Below are 24,368 nucleotides of genomic sequence, written 5' to 3'. Positions count from 1 at the left end.
CTGTATTGGTATCAAAATGGTTTCAGTTAATAATTAGTATATTAAATAATGTGAGCTATATTATATTTAATAATGTGAGTTATGGACCATGCTATTATCTGTGCACCTTTGAAAGTTGCATGCAGGGTATAGTTTGCATCTGCTCTGATTCCACCAAGGTGTAAAATAAAGGTGCTCAGTTCTAATTTTATCTGTACCAGGCTTGGCCCTGGTGTAGTGGCTCTGTGGTTAGATTCTGGCAAGCTCTTCAGTTTTCACTCTTTGAAGTGTCGCCCTGTACTGCAAAACCTGCAGAACAATTTCACAAGCACATACAGACTCCCACGCGCACACACATGCACACACCTACACACACACCTACAGTAGGGTACAAAGCCTCAAACACACCAAGCTATGTAAACAGCTCGTAGTCAGGCAACATCAACTATCAGTAAATAATAACACAAATAGTAAAGTAATGATAAAATCAAAATCACGCTATATGTACTTTGCTATCATGTTATAAGTATATTTACATTTATGGTATTTAGCACACACTTTTATCTATAGTGACCATGTATAATTTAAGCAGTTAAGGGCCCTGCCCAAGGGCTTAACAGTACATACCTAGCAGCGATTAGGCTTGAACCAGCAACCTTCTGTTTACCAGTTACCACTGCCCAGATATCATGGTGTAGTGAAGTAAGTATACACAGATCAGCCATAACATTAAAACCACCTCCTGGTTTCTACGCACACTGTCCATTTTATCAGCTCCACTTACCATATAGAATAACTTTGTTGTTCTACAATTACTAACTGTAGTCTATCTGTTTCTCTACATACCTTTTTAACCTGCTTTCACCCTGTTCTTCAATGGTCAGGACCCCCACAGGACCACAACAGAGTAGGTATTATTTGGGTGGTGGATCATTCTCAGCACTGCAGTGACACTGACATGGTGGTGGTGTGTTAGTGTGTGTTGTGCTGGTATGAGTGGATCAGACACAGCAGCGCTGCTGGAGTTTTTAAATACCGTGTCCACATACTGTCCACTCTATTAGACACTCCTACCTAGTTGGTCCACCTTGTAGATGTAAAGTCAGAGACGATCGCTCATCTATTGCTGCTGTTTGAGTTGGTCATCTTCTAGACCTTCATCAGTGGTCACAGGACGCTGCCCACAGGGCGCTGTTGGCTGGATGTTTTTGGTTGGTGGACTATTCTCAGTCCAGCAGTGACAGTGAGGTGTTTAAAAACTCCATCAGCGCTGCTGTGTCTGATCCACTCATACCAGCACAACACACACTAACACACCAGCACCATGTCAGTGTCACTGCAGTGCTGAGAATGATCCACCACCTAAATAATACCTACTCTGTGGGGGTCCTGGGAGAGTTCTGAGCATTGAAGAACAGGGTGAAAGAGGGCTAACAAAGCATGCAGAGAAACGGATGGACTACAGTCAGTAATTGTAGAACTACAAAGTGCTTCTATATGGTAAGTTTAGCTGATAAAATGGACAGTGTGTGTAGAAACAAGGAGGTGGTTTTAATGTTATGGCTGATCGGTGTATATATTTAATAGTCTAATTGTGCCTTTTTTTTCTTGTTTTTATGTTTTTTATTTGAATTTTTTTAAACGTCTATGAAAATAACTGATCTGAAATGTTTCTGAAACTGAGGCTTTAAAGAAGTGCACATTCACCATTTAGATCTTTAGTTTAAATAGAGGTTGTAATTGGAAAAATGGTTTAATAGCTTGCATTCCAGAAGAGAAAGTGTAATGTGTATAATCACGGCTGTTTATGAGCTCTATATATGATCTCATGTATTTCCCCATTTTTAAAAGCCTGTTGTTTTTCAGAACAGGTTTGTTCAAACTGTCTCTTGTGAACTGGGAAAGTTTCTGAGCAATGGAAAATACTTACGCTAGCCGTGCTGGACCCTCATACGTGCTCCGTTTCACATAAATGCAGCTCTGAAAGGTAGTTGCACATACAGAAGCGTACCCCACCCCCCCTGCACACACAGGCCTGATAAAGGCATCAGTAACAGGCCGTGCTGAGGCCAGGGCTCCGTGTGACAGTGCTGTGTTTGTTTTTCTTTCTCAGAGGCCATTGGAACACATGTCAATGGCTTTCACTTCACCAGCCACAGCTGCCAAGCCTGCTCGCCTCCTTCTGCTTCTGCTGCTGGAATATCAGACAGTGGCCACATGTCATTACAGAAAGGTCTTATGCCTGGTGCTCAAAGCTCACCGCTCAGATTTAAGCCAGGTTTAAAAATTGCCAACATATTTTGGTAAGATGCCCAAACCTCTAGGTGATCGGTGTATAAACTCTCCTATTATGATCACCGGTGTAGTCTGAGGGGTTTAGAAACCAAATTACTCTCATGATCACAAAACTCTGAGCTTTTAAAAGCTTTTGAAAGGTGCTTTGTGTGCACTGGAATTTCACAAATTCACGAATCTTGCTCATGCATTTGTGAGGGTATGTGCTGAGAGATTCAGAGAGACTAGATGCCTCTTTGTTTGCATTAATCTAAAAATATGCTGGTATGTGATCTCCTAATGTGATTAACTGAGACCAGCCTGCAGGAGAAAGACACTCAGAAAGAACAAACCCCAATTTATCTGATAAGTTGGGACATTTAATAAAAAACAATATGAACATTCATCCATTTATTCATCCATTTATTCATTGTCTGTTTGACCATGGCTTTTAAGGTCACAATCAGGGTTGCGGTGGGTCTGATTCACTGGTTGTAAGGTAGGAAACACCCTGGACAGGTTGCCAGTTCATCACAGTGACAGTATGAACTATGAACATAAATTTGTTCAATACTGGAACTTTTATTTTACTGACAAATAATGTATTTATATAATTTTGAATTTATTGCCTGCAACACACTCACTTTTATATTCATTTTACTTTTTAAAGGTTAAACTGACAACACTAATTGTTAGTTTTTCAAGTGGAATTTTTGTCCATTCTTCCTTGATAAAAGACTCGACCTGCTCAACAGTTGTAGCCTAGCAGTTAAGGTACCGGATTAGTAATCCAGAAGGTTGATGGTTCGAGCCCCACCACTGCCAGGTTGTCACTGCTGGGCCTTTGAGCAGGGTCCTTAACCCTCAATTGCTTAGACTATATACTGTCACTTTGTATAAAAGTGTCTGCTAAATGCCAAAAATGTAAACAGTCTGACAGTATCTGATTTTCCTCTTTATGATGTACCATACATTTTCAATAGGAGACAATAGAAGACGGATAGCAGGCCAGTCAAGCACACGCACTCTGTGTCTATGAAGCCACACTTTTGTTGCACGTGCAGAAGGCCTGGCATTGTCTTACTGGAACAAGCATGGAGTTCTCTGGAAAAGGCGTCACCTTATTGGCAGCATGTGTCTCTCTAAAATCCCAGTATACACCTCTGCGTCTGTGGTACCTTCACACCCATGCTGGGGGCACTAATAAACCCCTATACCATGACAGAGTATAGCATACTATTAAGTCTGTCACAGGCATCAAGTACTAAAATAGTTTACATTTACAAGTTTGGGTTGTCTTTGTAGTTTTGTCGGTTAATTAAAGGATAATTAACTAATCATGTATTTTTAGAATGTCCCTACTTTTTTGGAAATGGTGTTTGTAAATTAGTAGTCAGTTGCTACCATCCGCCTTTTTAATCCCTTTTTTAACATCCAATTATCGCAAAAATGCAGAACACGTTCCTTTTAAACGAATGTAAGCTGTGGCTGAGAGATGTGTCGAGACAAAGACCGTATGGTAGAGAATCCATCTCTCTGCTCTCCCAGGAACCGTAGTGTTTTATTTGATAAGGAATGAGAAGAGGGGGGTATGAGGTCTGGGGGCTAGTAAAGAATGGAGGTGGACAAGGTCAGTGATATAGAAGAGATGAGATGAGGGGAGCGCCAAGAACAAAAGGGCATCCAGGGCAGAGGGGCGAAGAGGTGACAAATGGCCATGAAAGCATAAAAGGAAATGTGTCTCACTTCAGGAAAAGGACGCTTCAAAAGACGGAGCTGGATTTAAAGGGAACACTGAGCAGTACAGTGTGTAAAATAGTTAGTAAAGGCTGTGATGAGCCCGAAAAGCAAAGGGGGTATACACCAACCTTAAATTACTGAAGCAGTTTCAGTGAACATTAGCAGTTCTTTAGTTATTATATTTTTTAGTAACTGTTGTCTTTACTTCTATCTTTGTTTCCTAAGTGTACAGAATTTGGAAAACCAAAAGCTGGCCAGATGTTAACAGGTCTATATTAAATTAAGTGCAAATATGTAAAGGTTAATGTTATAGGTTAATTTAAAGTTTATTTACAGTTTAATTAAGTTAACATACAGTGTTCGTCCAGTCAGATTTTATTTTTTATCAGATATCAGATTTTACAGTTATCACCTAAAACCATGGCGTTCATCTATTTTAAGTTAAAATGTAATAAACATTAAATCAAATCAAAGTTTATTTGTCACATACAGGTCATACAGGTTATAACTAGCAGTGAAATGCTTTTGATTCAGAGTTTAAAAAGGTGAAGGTGAGTGAATTGTAGAATAATAGAAATAAGAGTATTTCTATCATAGCTGATACGAGCCGTGGTGAAAAGAAAAAGAGACTAGAACTGATAACAGAGCGCAAAATAAATAAAAATAGGTAAAAAGTGGCCGGAGCAGTTGTGATGGCAGTCGACCTCACCGGCGCCATATTGCCATCCATTATAAAACTAAACCCAGATTTCTAATGGACATTTACAGGTGGTAAAGAGCAAAATTATCCAGGGGTAATGATGGATGGATGAATGGATAAACGGACAGACGGACAGACAGACAGATATACAGACAGATAGATGGATGGACAGATCACTGTACTAATCTCATAGGGAAAGTCAGTTATTACATCAGCTCAAGATACATTGAAGAAAAGTATTAAAATACAGAAGTACTATTGTATAACACTGTAATTAAATAAATAGAATAAGAAATTTAGTATGTAATATAAAAAAAACGATTAAAAGTGTCATTTGCAGTAAATATGATCAGATTAGATATGTAATGTGTGATATAATAAACTGTTGTAAAGTGTTCTTTGCAGTAAATATTAACAGGAGTGTAATGTAGGCTCCATAAACAGGGTGCCAGATCATGCTCCATGAGTCTGGCAGTGTCATGTATAAAATCAGTTGCATGAGTCGGACCATTTGGGGTTCATCTTTAAGCACTTCTTTAACTTGTTCCTGTGGTAATAAATTCCATAAGAAACAGCTCAGTATACGAGGACAGGAGTACAGTACATTACAGCTGAGCGAAGGTTGTTCTGCAGAGAAAAAATTCACTCTGTTCTGGAGGGTTTTTTCTTCTTTTTCTTTTTGAATGGGACGCCGTATTGGCCATCGCTCGGAGCCACAGGGGACTGGGCTTTGTCTAGACAAGCTGAGGTCAATTCATTAACCAGACTGATTTACTAAAATGCCTCTTTCCTGGCTTGGCCCGAGGAGATGAGTCAAAACATGTGACTTTACTCTGTCCTTGTCCGAATCCTTAATGCCATGGTCACACTTCAGATAAATGATATATTTGCTACCAAGTTATTATTGTACTAGTTTTAAATAGGATATAAAACCAAGGTCTTGTTTTTCTCTTTGAATATTTTTCTGAGAAATCGCTCAGGGTCTCGTTTCCTAGAAGTTTTTTTTTTAAGTATAACACTTATTATGTGGCATGAGATTGTGTAAAGTGATTCATGCTGTATGACTATTAGTAAAATTGCAGTGCTTTTAGAGAACCAAGGTCTGATTGATTAAAAAGACAGTAGTTTGGCAGTTTTCTTTTATAGGACTGGTTATTTTTAATATACGTTTTTAAAGGAGCCACTAGTTCATTGATTGATTGATTAATTTCTTTATTGATCCTCGGAGGGAAATTGCTGTGTTACAGCAGCAATTCCCAATTATCACAAGCATCACACAACGACACGTCAATGTAGTGCAAGGAAATAAAATATGTTATTTTATTTTAATATTATTATATATTAAATAAGAATATAAGTACATCTAACAAAAAAACTGGTGCTGTTTACTAGACATTATGTGTGCAATGGGGCTTCATAAGGAGCAGACCCCAGAGGAAGGATACAACAGTACTAAAATGATTAAGAGTATGTTATTGGCATTAGTAACTATGTGATTTTATGCTATTTGAGCAATAAACACTATATGGACAAAAGTATTAGGACACCTGACCATGAGCTTGTTGGACATTCTATTCTAAAACCATGGGTATTTATATTGAATCTCTCCTTAAGTCCCTGGGAAGTCTTACTGCAATAATTTACAGTGTATTTGTGGGAATTTGTGCCCATTCAGTCAATAGAGTCAAGGTAGTAGAGGCACTGTTGTTGGAAGTGAAGGTCTGGTGTGCAGTCCAAGTTTATTTCATCCCATAAGTGTTCAGCTGGGTTGAAATCGAGGCTCTGTGTAGGCAACTGGAGCTCTTTTGAACACAACTAGTCAAACCATGTTTTTTATGTAAACTAGTCAGACCTTGCTTTGTGCTCAGGGGCATCATCATGCTGAAAGAGAAGAGGGAAATCCCCCAACCAGCCACTATGTTAAAAACATATCAATTACCTTATATTATTTTTATACACCATATAGCAATGGATGAGACAGGAAAAAACAAAATCAGTCATTCAGAGGGGTGTCCACATACTTTTGGGTACATAGTGTTTTTGTATGTCTGGCATTTCTTAGCTGTGTGTGGTTTTAAATGATTTGTATGTTGGTTTCCTTCAGCCAAATCCAAGAACTATGATGTTTAAACCTTTTACAAATGCTTTTACCACTACAGCATCAATCCTGACAGCTATAAAGTTTAATGATATTTTAGTAAAATGAAATTTTAAACCACAAAATCATTATTTGATGTAGAAGGAAATACCACTTAATGTTATTCTAAACCACAATGTGATTTGAGAAATGAAATCATACTATTTATTTATTTAATTTTTAAAACTCAAGAGAAAATATAGAGGATAACATTTAGATTTTAATGTACTTATGTTATACATTTACTTGAGTTAATAATATTATCATTCTTTTTTTGGATAAAATATTTCTAAAATACTTCTATTTAACGTAAGGATTCTGTGTACCTCTCCCACCTCTGCTGTGCACCCAATGCCCTTAACCTCATCTTTACTTCCCACGTCAAACGTGGCATTGATCTAATATTTGACAGAAAAATGACCAACCCAAAAATACTGGTCAGTATCAGTTCACCATCATCAGGAAACGAGCTCTTTGACAGATGAGACGTGCCAGGTATGATAAATGCTCACATTCCTGTATTCTAAAACAATGGACTGTAGAAGATTTATACCTCCACTGAGTTCAAACATTGAAATAAAAGTTGTGTGCTGAGTTGTGTTCTTTTATACAGTGTAAGCAGAGGTAATGAACCCAGTGAGAGCAGAGCGTATGGTCGTAGTCCAGGCTATAAACACTTATGAATAACTAACCGCTGAGAGACTGTCAAGTGGGACTGAACGCATTGTTGCGGATGCATGTTGTTAAAAGATAAGCTTCTTGCCATGTGAACTCTCATTTTGTACTCGAATCGACTTATCAGCATTTTTCAAAAGGCATATTTGAATAAAGGCCGGTTCTAAAGCCAAGAGAGGACATGAACTCTGGTTTGTTTCTGTTCACTGATGATGTTTCTGTTCACTGACTGTAACAACATAACAAGCTTTGGAGCTTCTAGTGAGTTTAACCCCAGACCAAGGGTTGCTGTGCTGTTGGTAATAGTTGATGCAAAAACTGTAACTTTATTCTGTAAAACATTTTTTTTACTTTTGCCTTTTTGTTAGGAAACCCAGTCCTTCTTGACCTGTGGATTTTGTTGCGTTTAGGCATGTGTGAAAGCAAGTTTGTGATTCTTGCCTCAGGTAACAGTCTGTGAGGATTTTTCGGCTGTTCTTCCCAGGTCTGCTTGGGCTTTCTCTGGGTTTTCTCTCACCTTTTAAAATGTACATGGGCCACTCTAAACTGCCCCATAGGTATTAGGTGAGAAAGTAAATGCATGTGTGTGAAGCCCTAAAATTGATCGGTGCCTCTAGGATGTGCCCATTTCCTATTTTGTCATTACTGTGTACATTGTAGGGATGTTGTAGCTTAGCGGTTAAGGTACTGGACTAGTAATCAGTAGGTCGCTGGTTCAAGCCCTACCACTGCCTTGGGTCCTTGAGCAAGGCCCTAAATCCTCAATTGCTTAGACTGTATACTGTCACAGTATTGTAAGTCGCTTTGGATAAAGCCGTCTGCTAAATGCTGAAAATGTAAATGAACTGTGTTTTTTATTCATTTTTTTAATGACAGATATGCTGTATTTTATACTTCCACTGGTCCACCTTGATTGACAAGATAATTAGACATTCGGCAGTTTGATCACATTACCGTAGCTAACAAATGAAAATGGTTGAGCTTCTTTTCTTGCTCCTGCTGTGCTCATCAGTTAGTGGATCTTTTTTACACTGCTGTCAAAAACAGCAAACAGCAAATTTAAAATAGCTGTCAGTATTGATATATGCATCATTATTTTGTCTCCAATTGTATTTTACACTGTTTTGCCTAAAAAAGACAACTTGTGAAGACTTAGCCTAAAAAATATGAGTATGTTAGTGAGTGAGTCACAAAAAGCACCGTCCAGGCTGAAGATTTCTAAGGACTTTTCCTAGTCTCGGGGTGGACAGGGTAAACCATAATTTTTTTAAATGCTAATGTCACAGCATCAGCTCGTACTTGGTTTACTGAAAATGTGCTCAGACCTGACAGCTGATAAAAGGGTTACAGTTGTGTGTTTGTTAATGCTGGACTCCCAGTGCTGGATTAAGCTTTACATCTTAATCCACCCACCAGTTCATATATTGTGCAGTATGCATGCTTTACTGTTCTTCTCCAGGCATTTTATTAAAAACATAACAACATCTTAAAAACAACCTCAAAAACATCTGTGCTTGTGGGAATGTACTGAGCCCACCAGATGACTTCAGGAGCCGATTACCAGACAACTTCTGGAAACGTTCTGTCTGAACGACTATCGGCTTGGTACACTTGCCCTCCTAATCAGCCTTCCTAATAAACAAATACGTCAGCGCATGTGTAGTCACAGTCATCCCGATTACATCCAGTTATTTTTAGAGTTAAGAGCTGGCAAAGAAAAACATTATCCAAGTAGTGACATCTGGCCCGTTGGCTTATGGGATTAGCATAGGCCCATGGTTCTAATACCCACGGTAAAGAATCTCAGTTACATGCGCTGTCAGCAACCAGGCAACCACAGGCCTAGAATTACAACAACAAAAATAAAAAAAAACTTAACACTTTGTATTTTACTGTATTTTAGTGTTAATTGCTAATAAATGGTCTTACATTCACAAGTAATAATACTTGTAAATCATGTCCATGTTAAAGTCACTAATTTATGGTTTACAGTCCAGCCTGGAAATCTGTGTAAACTCACTATTGTAAAATTACTTTTTGAGAAGTCAGGTTTTACATTAAATGAAATGAGATTGGGTTGTAGAGGTGCCTTGCATTTCAACACTCAATGTAAGTCTGCTTTTCTGATAAAACATCTGCAATATTAATACATAGAGGAATATTAAAAAGGGTGGCACAGTGTCTTAGTGGCTAGCACTGTTTCCTCACAGCAAGAAGGTCCTGGGTTCGATCCTTAGGTGGGGCGGTCCGGATCCTTTCTGTGTGGAGTTTGCATGTTCTTCCTGTGTCTGTGTGGGTTTCCTCCGGGAGCTCCGGTTTCCTCCTACAGTCCAAAGACGTGCAAGTGAGGTGAATTAAAGATACAAAATTGTCCATGACTGTGTTTGACATTAAACTTGTAAACTGATGAATCTTGTGTAACCAGTAACTACCTGTTCTGTCATGAATGTAACCAAAGTGTGTAAAACATGTACAGTGTATCACGAAAGTGAGTACACCCCTCACATTTCTGCAAATATTTCATTATATCTTTTCATGGGACAACACTATAGACATGAAACTTGGATATAACTTGGAGTAGTCAGTGTACAGCTTGTATAGCAGTGTAGATTTACTGTCTTCTGAAAATAACTCAACACACAGCCATTAATGTCTAAATAGCTGGCAACATAAGTGAGTACACCCCACAGTGAACATGTCCAAATTGTGCCCAAATGTGTCGTTGTCCCTCCCTGGTGTCATGTGTCAAGGTCCCAGGTGTAAATGGGGAGCAGGGCTGTTAAATTTGGTGTTTTTGGTACAATTCTCTCATACTGGCCACTGGATATTCAACATGGCACCTCATGGCAAAGAACTCTCTGAGGATGTGAGAAATAGAATTGTTGCTCTCCACAAAGATGGCCTGGGCTATAAGAAGATTGCTAACACCCTGAAACTGAGCTACAGCATGGTGGCCAAGGTCATACAGCGGTTTTCCAGGACAGGTTCCACTCGGAACAGGCTTCGCCAGGGTCGACCAAAGAAGTTGAGTCCACGTGTTCGGCGTCATATCCAGAGGTTGGCTTTAAAAAATAGACACATGAGTGCTGCCAGCATTGCTGCAGAGGTTGAAGACGTGGGAGGTCAGCCTGTCAGTGCTCAGACCATACGCCGCACACTGCATCAACTCGGTCTGCATGGTCGTCATCCCAGAAGGAAGCTGACGCACAAGAAAGCCAGCAAACAGTTTGCTGAAGACAAGCAGTCCAAGAACATGGATTACTGGAATGCCCTGTGGTCTGACGAGACCAAGATAAACTTGTTTGGCTCAGATGGTGTCCAGCATGTGTGGCGGCGCCCTGGTGAGAAGTACCAAGACAACTGTATCTTACCTACAGTCTAGCATGGTGGTGGTAGCATCATGGTCTTGGGCTGCATGAGTGTTGCTGGCACTGGGGAGCTGCAGTTCATTGAGGGAAACATGAATTCCAACATGTACTGTGACATTCTGAAACAGAGCATGATCCCCTTCCTTCAAAAACAGGGCCTCATGGCAGTTTTCCAACAGGATAACGACCCCAAACACAACCTCCAAGATGACAACTGCCTTGCTGAGGAAGCTGAAGGTAAAGGTGATGGACTAAACCCAATTGAGCACCTGTGGCGCATCCTCAAGTATAAGGTGGAGGAGTTTAAGGTGTCTAACATCCACTAGCTCCGTGATGTCATCACGGAGGAGTGGAAGAGGATTCCAGTAGCAACCTGTGCAGCTCTGGTGAATTCCATGCCCAGGAGGGTTAAGGCAGTGATAATAATGGTGGTCACACAAAATATTGACACTTTGGGCACAATTTGGACATGTTCACTGTGGGGTGTACTCACTTATGTTGCCAGCCATTTAGACATTAATGGCTGTGTGTTGAGTTATTTTCAGAAGACAGTAAATCTACACTGCTATACAAGTTGTACACTGACTACTCTAAGTTATATCCAAGTTTCATGTCTATAGTGTTGCCCCATGAAAAGATATAATGAAATATTTGCAGAAATGTTAGGGTGCCTGCAACGTCTGGCGAACGTACCACCAATTCACAGCGTTGCAGGCGTTACAGAACAAAGAGCAGCGTGGCCTCAAATAGGAGGCCAGCTGATTAGGGCAACGACCTGCAGCTGTCAGCTTCCTACTTAAGGGGGCGTCGCCAGTCTGCAGGCGTCGCACCTTTGTTCTTTGTTTTCGACTGGCTGCACTGCTGCAGCCATTCCTTTTGCAGGGCTAGTTTGGTATCCCCAGGCGCCTGGTAGCGCGGTTGGGTGTGTAAGTCGTAAGACTGAGGTAACTTAGGGTCTTTGTTTCATTTAATAGGGAGAGCTGGTGCGATTCCTTACAGCCCTCGAGCTGTGGTTGTTTTGGCGTTGCCACATATGGTCCCCGCTTGCAAAGCTAGCAGCGGGTTAGCATCAGGCTAATTGCCACCTTCCGCAGTCCTTTAAAGGCGTGAACTTTTGTCAGGGTTATTCACTGCTGTTTGGTTGAGCGGTAAGTCGCCGCTCCTCCATGCGTGAATCCCCGGTTCGAATCCACTCGCCTGAACCCTTTTTCCAAACTCAGTCATCGGTTTCTTCCCAGTCTTTTAAACTGGTGACACAACCGATCCATTATTCCCCTCACAATTATCTTTACAAGTTTTGTCCCTAGAGGGGGGGGTCCTGTTAGGGTGCCTGCAACGTCTGGCGAACGTACCACCAATTCACAGCGTTGCAGGCGTTACAGAACAAAGAGCAGCGTGGCCTCAAATAGGAGGCCAGCTGATTAGGGCAACGACCTGCAGCTGTCAGCTTCCTACTTAAGGGGGCGTCGCCAGTCTGCAGGCGTCGCACCTTTGTTCTTTGTTTTCGACTGGCTGCACTGCTGCAGCCATTCCTTTTGCAGGGCTAGTTTGGTATCCCCAGGCGCCTGGTAGCGCGGTTGGGTGTGTAAGTCGTAAGACTGAGGTAACTTAGGGTCTTTGTTTCATTTAATAGGGAGAGCTGGTGCGATTCCTTACAGCCCTCGAGCTGTGGTTGTTTTGGCGTTGCCACATATGGTCCCCGCTTGCAAAGCTAGCAGCGGGTTAGCATCAGGCTAATTGCCACCTTCCGCAGTCCTTTAAAGGCGTGAACTTTTGTCAGGGTTATTCACTGCTGTTTGGTTGAGCGGTAAGTCGCCGCTCCTCCATGCGTGAATCCCCGGTTCGAATCCACTCGCCTGAACCCTTTTTCCAAACTCAGTCATCGGTTTCTTCCCAGTCTTTTAAACTGGTGACACAACCGATCCATTATTCCCCTCACAATTATCTTTACAAGTTTTGCCCCTTTCTACGGATTATTTACTGAGATCCGTTCTCTCATTTCAGCCTCATATTCAGAAGGCGAGTGTGTAACCTCAGCAACGCCGTAGCGTAGCGGGGTGATTATAATTGCCGCGAGTGAGCGACCCGGGTTCGCGCCTCGCGTTGGCTGCTTTTCTATTTTCTGTTTTTGTGTTTCCTTTTCAGTTGCCAGTGACGAGAAAGGCGTCGTTCGGGATTTCCCGAATTGTTTTTGTTTAACTCCTTTCCTTTGTTCATCTGTATATATATATTTATTGTTAATAAATATCATTTTTTGCTCCGCATCTTTGGGTCCTACGCCTTCATTCATTACAAGAAATGTGAGGGGTGTACTCACTTTCGTGATACACTGTATATTGAATATTAGAAAAGAAAAACAAATCAATCACGATACGGTTAGTACATACATAATAATAATAATAATAAATGCAGAAATCCAGGTAATTCCAAATGCTTTACAAACCTTTTTCTTTCAACTGTACACAGAATGATTTCAGAATGTGATCAACACAAGGACTTAAGGAGAAAGGAACATCATGGCTCCAGAACAGCCATTAAAACAACAAATAAACCCAGAGTCGTTTAACTTGAGACTGGACGACTGTAGTCGCGATGAGCCTGTCAGAACTGACACCACCTGTCTGCATGAACAAGTACAGGAGGAGACGTTGTGGGATTTAACCAAGGGCAAAGGGAGTCCAGGAAAAGCAGGCTGGCTTTGAAACTGTAGCTATCAGCACAAGTGAGAAATGCATAATAATGACAGAGTGCCCTGCTGAGCGTCCTCCCTCCGCTTCCTTCCGTGAGAATGTCCTTGTGTCAAGGAATTCCTCAAACCAAGTGAGGTTCTGTATGTTCTCTGGAGATGAACATAAAGCAGCAAACTGAAACTTGTTCTTATAGACAGCCGTGGGCAATGTGATGTTTATATGAGATCCTTTTTACAGGACGTTAATAAATAAGGAAATATTTATAAAATATAATTATAGAGATTTTAAAATAAGTAGCACTATTATTTTGTCACTTTGACAAGGCAGTGGAAGTCAGTTTTTCAGTTGGAAGGCGGCTATAACCCATCCAGCATTTCCTCCGTGTTATACAGCCAGCCTGGCCAGTGGCATACAAAAACTCAAACTCGAGACTTAGTTGTGGTGAGAAAGCTTGAGCGCTTTTTCTTCCAATTTAGCGTAGACAGTCCGCTTCTGGTGACCCCATTGGCATGAAAGGAGGGTGTACATTTACTTAACACACCTCCCTACGTGTGCGCAGTCCACCAATCACTTCTTATTCTCCCATACTTCAGTGGAGAGCCACACCCTGATTTCTGCACTCCTCCACTTCTGTACAGGTGCCCCGGACAACCAAGGTCCTTGTACAGCGTTAATAATCCCACCGCTTAGTCCGATCTTTCCCACCCAGCAGACTAGAGGCCAATTTTGTCTGCTACAGGCACCAGAAGCCACCCAGCCGACCGGTAGCAGAGCCGAGATTCAAACTTGGGAAGCTCAGAATCTCGGCTCTGGTGTGCTAGTGGACTAATCACCGGGGCGCAACCTCAAGTTTTTTTGCGGTGCTTTAAAATCTTAGAGATCTTGGATGTTCTGTATGAACCATTAATAAAAATCTTTGGGATGGGATCTTCCAGCAAGACAATGCTAGAAATGTCCTAAATAAGTTGAAAGAGCATGACCAAGACTCTAAGTACTACCCTGGCCCGCTAATTTCCCGGACTTGAACCCAATTGAGCATCTGTTAGGCCACCTCGACGGTCGTGTGTGCTCTATGGATCCTCCCCCACACACCCTCCAGCAGCTGTGGGATGCAGTGCAGTCAGCATGGCTCCAGATACCTGTGACAACCTACCAGGACCTTATTGAGTCACTCCCTGCTCGTCTAGCTGCTGTCCGTGCTGCACACAGCGGTTATTTTGGAAATCAGCTGGTGCTCATAATAATGTGACTCGACTGTGTAGAAACCTCAACAGGATAACGCACCACTGGGTTCACCTGGTCCTGTAAATATGTTTGATTCATTTGTGGGCTGTCCGACTGGCTAATAGTCGGGTGTCGACACATAGTGTAGCTGACACATGCTGACTCAAGCATCAAAGCCAAGCCAATCTTCATCTGGGATTTCTGTAATTTTATCCACCCCTTAAAAATTACACACAAAAATACACTCAGACACAGATGTGTTTGGCTCGTTATACAGCAGCTGTATGATTACTTCAGCAATATGGACAAACTCAGTTTAAACAAGGTTCATACGTCCATGCATACAAATCAGAGAAATGGGGATTGCAAGATTACATTTACAAATTTTAATATCTAAAACCTGTTTTTACATAGATGTATTGCAGGTTTGAATTGAAATTAGGACCGGCATTTAGTTGTTTATTTAATTCATCAGCAGGTCCCCACGCCAGCGAGTCAGCATGGACGCAAAGCGGTTTATTGTAAGCGGAACAGATTTTAGAGCATCGCTTGTACATTCATCTCACAGAGAAGTGAATTAATTCAATTCATGCAGGTAATACATTAGCATAATTGAGACTCGCTGGCACAAGAAAACACAGAGCGGTGAAAAGAAGGCTGCCTGATGCAGTCTGAATCCGTCCTGCTGCGTGTCTGGGAGTGTGTGTATCGCGGCTGGTGTGTGTTAGATGTTTCTCCAGGTGTGTGAGATCTGCGCAGGAGGTTCCTTTGATTTGTTAGATCACTAATTTGCTTCACGTTGGAGATTCTGGAACTGGAGCAATACCCTCTGTGTAATTCTGCCAGAGCTGTTGTAATCATTATTTTAGTGCTCTGAACAGCACAGTTTGGAAGGGCTATTTTTGGGCTGTTGTTTGCTGGGAGAAGCGCTGCTTATTCTGAAGTAGAGGGTTCCCAGGAGCTCCAGTGTGCTCTGCTCTGCTTTTGTTGCCTTTTTTAAAGGATTTGAGGTTGAAATACGGTTTAAATGCTTCTCGTGTTTGTTGATACGCCTGTAAGGGCGGCGTCTTTGCCCTGTCAGTAAACAAAAGTGAATTGCAGTGAAAGCAGGCTGAGTGGTCGGTCATCCTGGCATAAGGACGGCACATTGCTTTTATTTCTTAAAATACTTCAAATATTTCTTTAAGTTCTCTGGAGATAATCACTTCTGCAACTGTTCTTTTCCTGTAACTGACTGAATGAAACACATACTTCTATTGAGGTCTATAATACATTTTGAGTATAAGAGTTAAAATATGCAGGTTATGTGCTTGGGTGATGCAGCTGTTTAACACCAAGATCAAGTCTCTGGGGTGCGTTCACGCTAGAATAAGTCGCCCAAATCTTTTCCCCAAATGTAACCCAGATGTGTCTATAAACAGTCAAATGACATAAAAACTGGCATCTGTGAATCTGATCTGTTCTACTTTCATATGTGATATTAAAGTCCAAGACTTTAGATTTTCAATCTATGGCAATACGACCTCAATCTAAGGTTTAACGTCAGTCAAAGGTCATTCAGTATGTGTCATACTAGCACAGTTTCTCTCAAACCTCTTTTTAAATGTGATAGTAAGCTAAGATGCTTAGTGATATTAAGCTAATATACTAAGTCCTAAACTGTTCTCAGTTTACATATAGAACAGAACACATGCACACAGTGCACTAGAGGATAGAAAATGAGATTTTAGATTTCTAGTCTCCACTGGGCATCTGTGTGAAAATTACTCATCTAATGATATATGCTTTTTAAGTGTTTTTTAGAATAAATGGATGGATGGGTGGATGGATGGATAGATGGATGGGTGGGTGGATGGGTGGATGGATGGATAGATGGATGGGTGGATGGATGGATGAATGGATGGATAGATAGATAGATTTTGGTTGGAAGCGGTGAGGGTGTGAGGAGTAGTAATTGGTTGTGTCTGAGAGACTGAGAGTATTATAGTCCGGATTTAGCACCATCTGATTTTTACCGTTTTGGACACTCAAAGAAGCTTTAAGGGGAAGAAGATTTTTATGTGATGATGAAAGCAGCGGCATATCAGTGGCTACGTGCTCAACCAAAAACAAAACCAAGAAGTTGGTACAATGCTGGGAAAAATTCATCAGAGGGTGACGATGTAGAAAAGTTATTTTATTTGTTTTTGAAATTCTTAATAAATAGAGTTTAAAAAAGTGAGAAAACTTTATGAAGAACCCTCATAGATGGATGGATGGATGGATGGATGGATGGATGGATGGATGGATGGATGGATGGATCTATAGATAGATGGATGGATGGATGGATAGATGGATGGATGGATGTATAGATAGATAGATGGATGGATCTATAGATAGATGGATGGATGGATGGATAGATAGATGGATGGATGGATGGATAGATAGATGGATGGATGGATGGATGGATGGATCTATAGATAGATAGATAGATAGATAGATAGATAGATAGATAGAGTGCCTTGCAAAAGTATTCAGCCCCCTTGAACTTTTCAACCTTTTGCCACATTTCAGGCTTTAAACATAAAGATATGAAATTGTAATTTTTTGTGAAGAATCAACAACAAGTGCGACACAATTGTGAAGTGGAACGAAATTTATTGGATATTTTAAACTTTTTTTAGAAATAAAAACCTGAAAAGTGGGGCGTGCAATATTATTCAGCCCCTTTACTTTCAGTGCAGCAAACTCACTCCAGAAGTTCAGTGAGGATCTCTGAATGATCCAATGTTGACCTAAATGACTGATGGTGATAAATAGAATCCACCTGTGTGTAATCAAGTCTCCGTATAAATGCACCTGCTCTGTGATAGTCTCAGAGTTCTGTTTAAAGCGCAGAGAGCATCATGAAGACCAAGAAACACACCAGGCAGGTCCGAGATACTGTTGTGGAGAAGTTTAAAGCCGAATTTGGATACAAAAAGATTTCCCAAGCTTTAAACATCTCAAGGAGCACTGTGCAAGCGATCATATTGAAATGAAGGGAGTATCAGACCACTGCAAATCTACCAAGACCCGGCCGTCCCTCTAAACTTTCAGCTCAAACAAGGAGAAGACTGATCAGAGATGCAGCCAAGAGGCCCATGATCACTCTGAATGAACTGCAGAGATCTACAGCTGAGGTGGGAGACTCTGTCCATAGGACAACAATCAGTCGTACACTGCACAAATATGGCCTTTATGGAAGAGTGGCAAGAAGAAAGCCATTTCTCAAAGATATCTATAAAAAGTCACCTGGGAGACACACCAAGCATGTGGAAGAAGGTGATCTGGTCAGATGAAACCAAAATCGAACTTTTTGGCCACAACGCAAAACGTTATGTTTGGCATAAAAGCAACACAGCTCATCACCCTGAACACACCATCCCCACTGTCAAACATGGTGGTGGCAGCATCATGGTTTGGGCCTGCTTTTCTTCAGCAGGGACAGGGAAGATGGTTAAAATTGATGGGAAGATGGATGGAGCCAAATACAGGACCATTCTGGAAGAAAACCTGTTGCAGTCTGCAAAAGACCTGAGACTGGGACGGTGATTTACCTTCCAACAAGACAATGATCCAAAACATAAAGCAAAATCTACAATGGAATGGTTCACAAATAAACGTATCCAGGTGTTAGAATGGCCAAGTCAAAGTCCAGACCTGAATCCCATCGAGAATCTGTGGAAAGAGCTGAAAACTGCTGTTCACAAACGCTCTCCATCCAACCTCACTGAGCTCGAACTGTTTTGCAAGGAAGAATGGGCAAAAATTTCTGTCTCTCGATGTGCAAAACTAATAGAGACATACCCCAAGCGACTTGCAGCTGTAATCGCAGCAAAAGGTGGCGCTAGAAAGTATTAACGCAAGGGGGCTGAATAATATTGCACGCCCCACTTTTCAGTTTTTTATTTCTAAAAAAAGTTTAAAATATCCAATAAATTTCGTTCCACTTCACGATTGTGTCCCACTTGTTGTTGATTCTTCACAAAAAATTACAATTTCATATCTTTATGTTTAAAGCCTGAAATGTGGCAAAAGGTTGAAAAGTTCAAGGGGGCTGAATACTTTTGCAAGGCACTGTAGATAGATAGATAGATAGATAGATAGATAGATAGATAGATAGATAGATAGATAGATAGATAGATGCATGGATGGATGGATGGATGGATGGATGGATGGATTGATGGATGAAGGTACAGTTAATATACCTTAACTGTACATTAACATGAAATGTATGCATAGCCACATACTGAAAGAATCTTCATGTTTGCACAATATAGGCTATACACTCATTCAATAGCATAGAAACACTGAGTAAAAGATCAGGACGTTTGTTTAATTCACATAATAAATATGTTGTTAGTCAGTCATTTAGACCGTCGGGAGTTCATCATCATTTAGGTGGGTAAATAAAAGAATAGCTGATGCGTTTGCAGTGGTCTGATGCTGTGCATATGCACATTTTACACTGTATACATAACATTTTGCTTCAAACTGCTTTTGGCGTGACTGTGCCATTGTTTCATGTTTACAGAGGTGGTTCTGCCTACCTAGCCACTATGCCACCCTGAACCTTGCACATCAGCAACAGATTTGCTGCTCATTTTTTACAGCTTACCATTGCAATCGGACTAAACTTTGCCTAAACTAAATTTGCCACTGACCTTCTAAAAGCGCCACCACTAACACACATTTTTATATGGCTTCGTCAAAAGCGAAACACAGACATGACGAAACTGATTCTCACTGTTTCACAAAAGCCTGAACTGTGTGGATTCCACTTTAAATTAGAAAAACACAACACGGCGACTAGTGAGCTGTGACATAAGGAGAAATCCTACGTTTGCTAATCCTGGAAGCGTTTGTGTCATCAAAGCTCTTTATCCTGCTGCAGTCCTTACAAAGAAAGCCTGACAGGCATGAATGTAAACCAGCTACTAAACAGCAATGCTGAATTTATTTTATTTAGTTTACTTTGTGTATTTTTTAATGTATTCAAGCTAATCTTGATGTAGTCTTAACCTTATGCAGCTCTGAAGCAGGTACTTCTAACATAATCTTGAATCTGGCAGTAGATAAATAGAAAGATGAATGGCGAAGCATCTTTGCAATAAATTAGCGTCAGGACTCTGCCTTGGCCTGTACAGTTTGTATTTAAAGCTAACACTCAAGTTTCAAGGTCTCATATTCACTTCTGGTTTCTCCCCTCTCCCTCTCTCTCTCTCTCTCTCTCTCTCTCTCTCTCTCTCTCTCTCTCAGGTATGGCCTCGCAAGTGCAAGTCTTCTCCCCCCACACTCTTCAATCAAGTGCCTTCTTTAGCGTGAAGAAATTAAAAGTGGAGCAGAGTTGCAACTGGGATATGACAGGGTACGGTACGCACAGCAAGGTCTACAGTCAGAACAGCAAGCAGTGTGTGTCCACCGCCCCGGTGGGCATCAACGCCGCCCCGCTCCAGGTCTCAAACGCCTCCCTACCCTACGAACAGGCTCTTCTCTTCCCAGCCAGCTCGGGTCACTTTGTAGTGGCCTCGGCAAGTAGCACTTCTGGGGTGGCTGGCCAGCTTCTGGGGAGCACGGGAAGCAGCAGTGGCAGTGGCAGTGGAGGACACAACCTGACACGCCGCAGCACTGTTAGCTTGCTGGATACGTACCAGCGATGTGGGCTTAAGCGCAAGAGCGAGGAGCTTGACAACAACAACGGCAGTGGAAGCAGCGTGCACGTGGTGGAGGAACAACAGCCGCCCCAGGCAGCACCTATGCTCCAGAACAACGGACAGAGTGGCCCGGCGGGCACTGCTGCCACCGCCTCCACTACAGCCACGTCCAAGACCAGCGGCGCAAACAGCGAGGGTGACTACCAGCTCCTGCAACATGAGGTACTCTGCTCTATGACCAATACATATGAAGTTTTGGAGTTTCTAGGTCGGGGGACCTTTGGTCAGGTAGTGAAGTGCTGGAAACGCGGTACCAGTGAGATTGTGGCTATCAAGATCTTGAAGAACCACCCATCATATGCACGCCAAGGCCAGATCGAGGTCAGCATCCTGGCACGTCTGAGCACAGAAAGCGCGGACGATTTCAACTTCGTGAGGGCGTACGAGTGCTTCCAGCACAAGAACCACACGTGCCTGGTGTTTGAGATGTTGGAGCAGAACCTGTACGACTTCCTCAAGCAGAACAAGTTCAGCCCACTGCCCCTCAAGTACATCCGGCCTATCCTGCAGCAGGTGGCCACAGCCCTGATGAAGCTGAAGAGTCTGGGTCTGATCCACGCCGATCTGAAGCCTGAAAATATCATGCTGGTGGATCCTGCTCGACAACCCTACAGAGTCAAGGTCATCGACTTCGGCTCTGCAAGTCATGTGTCCAAAGCTGTGTGCTCCACTTACCTGCAGTCCAGATACTACAGGTAAGGCAGCGTGTCTAACAAAATTTAAAAGTTTAAATCTCAGCTTTGTTATTGGCCGGCCAGGCGCCTACACAGACATGACTGGCTGTGTTTGAGGGAGGACGGGCCAAAGGGAATTCCTCTTTGTTGCTGCAATTGCTGCCTCTGCTTGTTTCTGCCTGCACGGTGATGGGGAATAACGGATAGCAGTGCATGACTTTTAGTATCCAATACTGATTACTTTGTGAACCCGCCTAGTGCAGGTGAAAAGAAGCGGTAGGCTACTACACACGTTAGAGGGTCTGTGTGTTAGGTACGGCCCTCCTCTGTTAAGGTAGGGGTCTGCAACAGTAGCGGATATACAACTGGGTATTGCATACGATTAGATTGGGAGAAACTATAAATAAGAAGAATCCAGCTGCTTATCATGTTTTATCATGCTTACCGGGCATGCCGTAGCCTTGTGGTTAAGGTACTAGACTATTGTTTAGAAGGTCGCTGGTTCAAGCCCCACCACTGCCAGGTTGCTGCTGTTGGACCCTTGAGTAAGGCCCTTAGCCCTCAATTGCTCAGACTGTATACTGTGACTGTAGTGTAAGTCGCTTTGGATAAAGGTGGATAGCTGTTTTGAAGATGGTTGGTTTATGCTTTTCAACACCATGGAGGTTTACAGTCCCAGCGCCTGTGAGATTTCTGCTACAGTCTCTTGCTTGTCTCCTCTGGAATGTCTGTACGAGTTATAAAAAATGTAATAAAAATGGGAACTGCTGCATTAGGCATGTGCTCTTTCCTTTACCTGACCCCAACGTCACTGCTAACTGTTTCCCCAGGGTTGGAGATGTGGGGTCAGTCCAAGTTCTCCAGTAATGCTTTCCTGTAATCCACACCAGAGCACCAGCATTAGAAACAGATGATTTGATTGAGAGCTTCTTTTTGTGTTGTGCTTCCTTTACTGTTTAACTGTTCACGTTCCCGTTCCTGTATAGAACGCTGTGTTTGGGTTTACTAAGACAGTGGTCCCAGGGACTGAGGGGCTGTTAGGATTGAACCTGGTTTAGTCTTAGTCACCCTACATTTATTTATGCTTTTGTGTGTGTAAGTCTCTCAGTTTGGTAGGGGTCAACTTGACTGCTGCCAGATGTGCATCTTGCTGTGCTTCTGTGAGGAGGCCAAGGTCAGAGTTACTAATTAATGTTAATAAGGTCGTAATCCCAGCACAGCAAACAGATTGCATGTGAATGTAAGAAAGTAGGTGGATAATTAGTGGAAGAGGTTTACAAGTTCTTTTTGTTCTTTTGGCTGCTCCTGCATTTAGGGCTCATCAGAGCTGATCACATTGGAAGCCCTTTTTGATGCAGCCACGTATTTTAGGAGGCACAGCCGATTGTCAGCAGTGGTGGGCTAGCGCATTAGACCACTGTGCGAGCCGAACAATCCAGAAACCCTATCAATACCTTACCAGATCTCTTACATGTCAATGTTTATATATGAAATCCATTTCAGTGTCTGTCAGTGTTCTCCACAATGGAAAAATCAAATAGACAAACAATTAACGTAGTTTCACAATTCATGTTGTTTACACCAATTTCTGATCCAGAAATTAAAATCCATCAAACCATACAACATTTTCAGAATTTTCAACTGTCAAGTTTTAGTGAGCCTGTGTCCACTGTAGTCCTAAATGTCCTAGTTTGTGTCTATCGTAGCTCAACTGCCTCAAGTTCAGCATTCTGAGACTTTTTTTGTACCATGGCTGTAATAAATGGTTTTTAAAGTTACCGCAGCCTTCCTGTCAGTGCAAACCAGTCTGGTCATTCTCTGGAAGGCTGGTAAATTGGTGTTTTTGGCATTTCGTTGCATGTTCTCATTGCATCATTGGCATAAGCAAACATGCCACAATTAAAGACACTTTTCACTACTGTGATGATGAATGTTAACAGTACCTGAAGATCTTGATCTGTGCTTGTGATTGTAATGAATAATAAAGTGTTCCTAATAAAGTGTTTAGCCAGACAAATATTATGATACTTCTCTAAGTCTGTTTGGGCACAGTATAGTTTGGTCAGCAACAGTGATTCACTACAGTTCAAAATAATGTATCATTTTTGTTAATGCAAGGACAAACATTACTTAAGAAGACTAAATAAGGAACCCATTACCTGACTTTTGATCCCCTAAAATAATGACTGCTACATATGAAAAGCACTGTATAATTTATATGGTTCTGTTTAGAATGGCCGCACAAACCCTTAAATTAAAGCTGACTGTACAGTCTGTACTTTACCGCTGTACTGTACAGTAGTTATTTCATCTCAAACCCAACATGCTGAACTGCAGGGCCAAATCTTCAGAAATGTGCTGCATTTTATTGATTGGTGGGTTAAGGAGGTCAGTAATTGGTAAGAACTGGGCTGTGAAGTGGAATTACTATCAGCCGGACCCCTCGTCTTGTGTAGGAGTGCATGGAGGGGTACACTTTCCCCTCCAATTTTTTTCTGGCAGCAGTAAGGACATAAAAAGCAGCTGACCCTGAGCTAAGTTTTAATATTTACTACTTAGCAGACAATTGTGTGAAAGAGGAAAAATGGATCTGATATGAACAAGAGCAGCATCGCACAGTCCCACAATGCTTCTGTGCACCAGAACTGACCCATGTGGGAAAGCCTCAACACACAGTACCATGAGCTAATCATGAGCTTGTCTGACACCCCTGTTTAAAAACAAATGATATTAAAATAGACTAACCTCTGTGATCTTGTCAGTTATAACAACAGCCACTTCTCGACCACTGACTTGGCTTTTCACAAGACTTTGAAGTATGGCTATGAGAATTTGTACCCATTCAGCTCAATAAAAGCATTTATTTGTCAAGTAAGCCTCAATTGCTCCAAATGTTCCAGTTCCATGGTATTCCAAAGCTGTCTAGTTGGGCTGAGGTCAGAGCTCTGTGCAGGTCACTGAGGTTTCTTTAAGCTGAGATTTTCCTCATGTCTGCATTGTGCACAGGGACACTAATGCTGAAACAAAAAAGTACCTTCTCTAAACTGTTGCTGCAAAGATGGAAGAATATCATTTCCTTTCTATACCTGATTAAAGTAACACATGAATTCAGCAATTAGAAGATGTGTCCCAATACTTTGTCTAAACTGTATAGTGTAGCTCTTATTTTGTG

At 41.7% G+C, this 24,368-nt stretch overlaps 1 protein-coding gene across 1 annotated transcript in view; it reads left to right on the top strand.

The window, feature by feature from the left end:
• The window catches only part of hipk2 (homeodomain interacting protein kinase 2), a 121,545-nt gene that overhangs the window by 18,469 nt on the left and 78,708 nt on the right, over nt 1-24,368 (top strand). The window contains exon 2 of the mRNA XM_063004259.1: nt 20,068-21,217. Coding sequence (XP_062860329.1) covers nt 20,068-21,217 — 1,150 coding nt within the window. The remainder of the gene's footprint in view (nt 1-20,067; nt 21,218-24,368) is intronic.

This window comes from Trichomycterus rosablanca, chromosome 11 (assembly GCF_030014385.1).
Source record: "Trichomycterus rosablanca isolate fTriRos1 chromosome 11, fTriRos1.hap1, whole genome shotgun sequence".
Classification (NCBI taxonomy): domain Eukaryota; kingdom Metazoa; phylum Chordata; class Actinopteri; order Siluriformes; family Trichomycteridae; genus Trichomycterus; species Trichomycterus rosablanca.
This window is presented reverse-complemented; position numbering and strand designations above follow the sequence as displayed.